Below are 5385 nucleotides of genomic sequence, written 5' to 3' on the forward strand. Positions count from 1 at the left end.
AGCTGACATAGAAAGCTCAAAAACGGCCACTGAAGGATATGAGCAATATCTGGAAGACATAAAAAAGTAATTTATGATAGTTGTAGACAAGGATATAGAGCTAAGCCGCATAAGGCACGAATATTCTGACCGGCGATACTATACGGAAGATACATTTCATAACATTAAAAGGGAGTATCGAACTGCAACAATAGCGCTAGACAGACAAATTAAACAGCAACGGTGTTTACCTACACACACCACCAACACTATGGCATTACCTAGGCTAACAATACCATTTTTCAATGGAAAATATGACGAATGGCCTACCTTCCAGGACATATTTGCAACAATGATCGACACGAACGTCAACATTAGCATGGTTGAAAAAATGCAATACCTTAAAACGTACGTGAAAGGAGAAGCAGAGAAAGCAATTCAACATTACGAGATAACAGAAACAAACTATACTAGTGCCTGGAATGAACTTAAAGAGAGATATGACAATAAAAGACGAATTGTCAATAAGCTCATTAACAAAATACTACATATTCCACAGACGCAAAGAGAATCAGCCGAACATTTGAAAACCCTGTACAATACAGTAAAAGAGTGTTTGGAAGCGTTAAAAATGCAAAAAATTGACATAGCATCATGGGATCCTATTATAGTATGTATCGTCAGCAATAAATGGGATGCCAGAACCAACGACTTGTATGAGTCGACGGTTGACAACATCTTCGAAGTGCAATCATTGGAGAGTGTACTGAAATTTATACTGAGGCGATTTCAAACCATGGAGGCGTCAGAGACGAAATCAAGTGAGAAAAGAGGCGCACCCTCAGGCTACAGGGGCTTTGAGGAAAGAGGCGCACACTCAGGCTACAGAGGCTTTGAGGAGAGAGGAGGCTACAAGGGCACTTACGAACGAGGGCTCCAGGCAAACTCCAGAGATGTCGAGGACAAGAGAATAGCAGTAACTAATTGTAAGTATTGTAATCGATCGCACTCTATTTATTCATGTGTAGATTTTAAAGGGTTAGACAATGTACAGCGTCATGAATTTATAAAAAAACAAAAATTATGTTTTAACTGTTTAAATCATGATAGTAGAAAAAGATGCGTTTCTCGTTTTCAATGTAGAACTTGTAACAAAAACCATCATACGCTGATTCATATAGATAACTACAGAAATTTAAAAAATAGCCACAATTATAATTCAGACAAGGCAAAGGGCCAAGAAAGAGTTGCACGGGTTGCAAACCACATGACTGTGCAAGGCGAAACGGTGTTATTAGCAACAGCTTTAATTAAAGTTAAAAACGTGAACAATACATGGGAATATTTTAGAGCGTTAATTGATCCTGGATCTCAGGCGGCATTTGTTACCGAAGAGGCAGCAGTACTGTTAGGTTTGCCACGCGAAAAAGTTCGAGCAGAAATTACCGGGTTAGGAGAAGAACAGCCTAAGTACAGCAATAATAAAATAAGAGTAGAATGTAAAGCGCGAGCTTCAAGTGCGTACTCGCTAAGTACAGAATTGTTAGTGTTACCAAAACTAACAAAAAGTTCACCGGAGCGTGAAATTGATTACGACGAGAATTATTGGAAAAACGTAATGTTAGCAGACCCACTATTTTACAAGCCAGGTCCGGTAGACATTCTCTTAGGGGCAAAGGAATATCAGGAAATTTTGTTGAATGGTATAAAGAAAACGGATGTTGGACTAACAGGACAAAATACTGAATTCGGATGGATTTTACTTGGGTGTAGCCCAGGAAAAACTAATGGCACCATAGAAATTGCTAGTATGATGACAAGAACACTGCAAGAAGAAGACATAACGAGATTTTGGGAGCTAGAAGAAGTAACGTCAAAACCAGCTGTAAATAACCAAGAACAAGAATGTGAACGTGACTATAATCAAAATACAATGAGAAACGACGATGGGACTTACACGGTCAGCATTCCATTTAAAAACACAGACCTGACCTTAGGTGAGTCAAGAACTAGGGCAATGGCACGGTTATTGCAACTAGAAAAAAGATTACGTCAACAAGTGAACGAAAACATTGCATATAAAGAGTTTATGCAAACTTATATAACGTTAGGCCACATGAAACTTGTCAGCCAAGCAGACGAAAAGAAAGGAAAATATTATATACCACATCATTATGTAATAAAAGAAGAAAGCACAACAACTAAATTAAGAGTTGTGTTTGATGCATCATGCAAATCGTCAAACGGAAAAAGCTTGAATGAGTTAATGCACACTGGACCACTCATCCAAGAAGAGCTTTGCGACATCTTAATTAGGTGGCGGAGTTACAAGATAGCGTTTACAGCTGACATTGAAAAAATGTACAGACAGATAAAGATCAAGGAGTCTGATCAAGAATACCACAGAATTCTTTGGAGGGGTACAGAAGATGAGCCAATTCGTGAATACAAATTAACGACAGTCACATATGGTACTGCGGCAGCACCATATTTAGCAGTAAAGACTATCCAAAGACTAGCTGAAGATGAACAAGATAATTTTCCTAATATGTTAGAGATCGTAAGAAAAAACTGCTACGTAGACGATGTTCTCGCTGGAGCTGACTCTGAGTTAGAAGCAACAAAACTGCAGCAAGATTTAATAAATATGTTTAAATTAGGAGGATTTAACTTGAGAAAATGGAGTAGTAATAATTTTGCGATACTTACGAATATCTCAGAAGAACTCCGAGAGATAAAACAAATAGATTTGAATGATAATGAACTTCAAAAAACATTAGGCATATTTTGGGCAACTAACAATGACTCAATTAAATTTAAAGTTAATCTAACGGACTTGAACAAATTAACAAAAAGAGGAATAATGTCAAGTGTAGCAAAGCTGTTTGATCCATTAGGACTTTTATCACCTGTTGTAATTACGGCAAAACTCATCATCCAAGAATTGTGGAGAGAACAAAATTCATGGGACAACGTTGTGTCAGAAGTGATTTCAACCAAGTGGAAGGAATTTTACAAAGAACTTAACCAGTTGGAAGAAATACAAATTCCGAGGTGGAGTTACACTTCAAACTCCAGAAGGACAGAAATACATGGATTTTGTGACGCGTCAGAAAAGGCGTTAGGAGCTGCAGTATATGTGAGAACCATGAACGAGTTAGGACAAATACAGATCTCGTTGTTGGTGTCCAGATCAAAGGTTGCACCAATAAGAACTAAACCTACACTACCTAGGTTAGAATTATGTGCAGCGGTGCTACTGAGTAAACTAATAAGGAGAGTCAAGGAAACACTTGGGTCACCAAGTTGGAATATTCACGCGTGGTCGGATTCGATGATCACCTTGTCATGGATTCAGAGCGACGCAAGACATTGGAAGACGTTTGTAGCAAACAGAGTTTCAGAAATTAAACAACTGTCTTCAGAAGTACAATGGCATCATGTTGGGTCTAAAGACAACCCAGCAGACCTAATAACAAGAGGAATTAAACCGTCAAAAATTAAGGACAATCTACTATGGTGGAATGGACCACATTGGCTAAACCAAAGTGAAGACCAATGGCCACAATACAACAAAAATTACAGCACTGAGGTGGAGCGTAAAAAATGCTTACATGTGGGAGTAAGCATAGAAGTCGACAAAATCAACGTTCTAGAGAAATTCTCATCTTTACATCGCGCAACACGTGTGATAGCTGTATGGTTTAGGTTTATTAACAATTGCAGTCCCAAAACCGGGAAACTAGTAGGTCAACAAGATTCATTTTCAGAGGATATACGCAAACTAAGACTCAAAAATAGAGTATTAAAAAAGAGCAAAATTCTAAATTTACATCCATTCGTAGATTACCATGGAGTACTTAGAGTGGGAGGCAGGCTTCAACACTCATTACTAAGTTACAGTGAAAAACATCCGATCATAATTTCTGCGTCAGGTCACTTAGCAGGATTGATTGTAAGGAATGCACATGACAGAACCTTACACGGCGGAAATCAACAAACAATGGCTTTTGTAAGAAGAAAATATTGGATAATAAATGGAAAAAAGGTTACAAAGAAAATAATTAATAAATGTGCAAGGTGTATAAGATTCAAGGCTGAGACAGCTGGTCAATTGATGGGTCAACTACCACCAACAAGAGTTAATCCGGCGTCAGCGTTTTTAAATGTAGGAATTGACTACGCTGGGCCCATTCAAATAAAAACTACTAAAGGCAGGGGACATAAGTCCTACAAGGGCTACATTGCAATATTTGTATGTATGTGTACAAAGGCCATTCACTTAGAAGTGGTGAGCGACATGACGTCAGAAACCTTTATTGCCGCACTAAAACGATTTATGGCAAGAAGAGGAACGTGCGCAAATATATTCTCCGATAATGGTACGACATTTGTGGGGACAGCTAATGCATTAAATGTTGAGGTAGCAAACACGATAAAAACTTCCAGCATTGTGGACAAATTAGCAAACATTGGAACTCAATGGCATTTTATACCGCCATCAGCACCACATTTTGGAGGGCTCTGGGAGGCAGGTGTGAAATCAACCAAACATCACCTAAAAAGGGTGATTGGAGAGTCAACCCTAACTTATGAAGAATTAACTACATTAACACACCAAATTGAAGCATGTTTGAATTCGAGGCCTTTGTGTAAACTAACAGAAGAAATAAATGACATTTCAGTACTAACGCCAGGGCATTTCTTGATAGGGAGAGAACTATTATCACCAAGTAGTCCAATTATTACCCATAATGATACAGGTTTAGAAGGCAGATGGAAAATAATACAAAAAATGAAAAAAGATTTTTGGAAAGTGTGGACAAATGAATATCTGCATGAACTTCAACAACGAAACAAATGGAAACTGGAACAAGAAAATCTAAAGGTGGGAGAATTAGTACTTATAAAGGATGATCGAATGTCACCAAGCAAATGGCCAATGGCAAAGGTGGAAGGAGTTCAAGTCGACGACAAAAATTTAGTGAGAGTCGTCACGTTGAAAAAAGCGGAAGGAGCAGAAATTAAAAGACCAATCCATAAACTAGTACCGCTATCGATAATCCACAATGAAAACAACTCAAAACCACGTAGAAAAACAAATAACATTTGGAAAATTTGGACATTGGCAATTATTTTTGCACTCCAATTGTACAGCGGGAAAGCACATGCAGCCCACATAAAAACAAGTACAGCACAATATCACGTGGAATATCCAAAACCTGGATTCTACATAGAACATCTTGGAACAGCCAAAATTGATCGAGGTTTTTTAAGAATCGAAGCTAAAATAGGAAAAGAAGATTTAGAGGCACACATAAAGTCTATACAGGATGTAATATCAAAGGTAGACAAGATGTGCAATGAGGTTAAAAAAACCACTATTCACGTGGATTGCCAACCACT

The 5385-nt window shown here is 38.1% G+C and overlaps 1 protein-coding gene across 1 annotated transcript; it reads left to right on the forward strand.

Annotated features, from left to right (window-relative positions):
- The first annotated feature begins 250 nt into the window (after positions 1-250).
- On the forward strand, positions 251-1041 carry LOC145739974 (uncharacterized). Its single transcript, XM_081995297.1, has 2 exons — positions 251-965; positions 1034-1041. The coding sequence occupies exons 1-2, from the start codon at positions 251-253 to the stop codon at positions 1039-1041; spliced, it is 723 nt and encodes a 240-aa protein (XP_081851423.1).
- The last annotated feature ends 4344 nt before the right edge of the window (positions 1042-5385 follow it).

The sequence above is a fragment of the Ips typographus genome, unplaced genomic scaffold (assembly GCF_016097725.1).
Source record: "Ips typographus isolate SLU unplaced genomic scaffold, UJ_Ityp_2.0 IpsContig87, whole genome shotgun sequence".
NCBI classification, from domain to species: Eukaryota; Metazoa; Arthropoda; class Insecta; order Coleoptera; family Curculionidae; genus Ips; species Ips typographus.

Excerpts from the sequence above, each read along its gene's own strand:
- LOC145739974 (XM_081995297.1), top strand. The coding sequence starts at position 251 with ATGGCATTACCTAGGCTAACAATACCATTTTTCAATGGAAAATATGAC.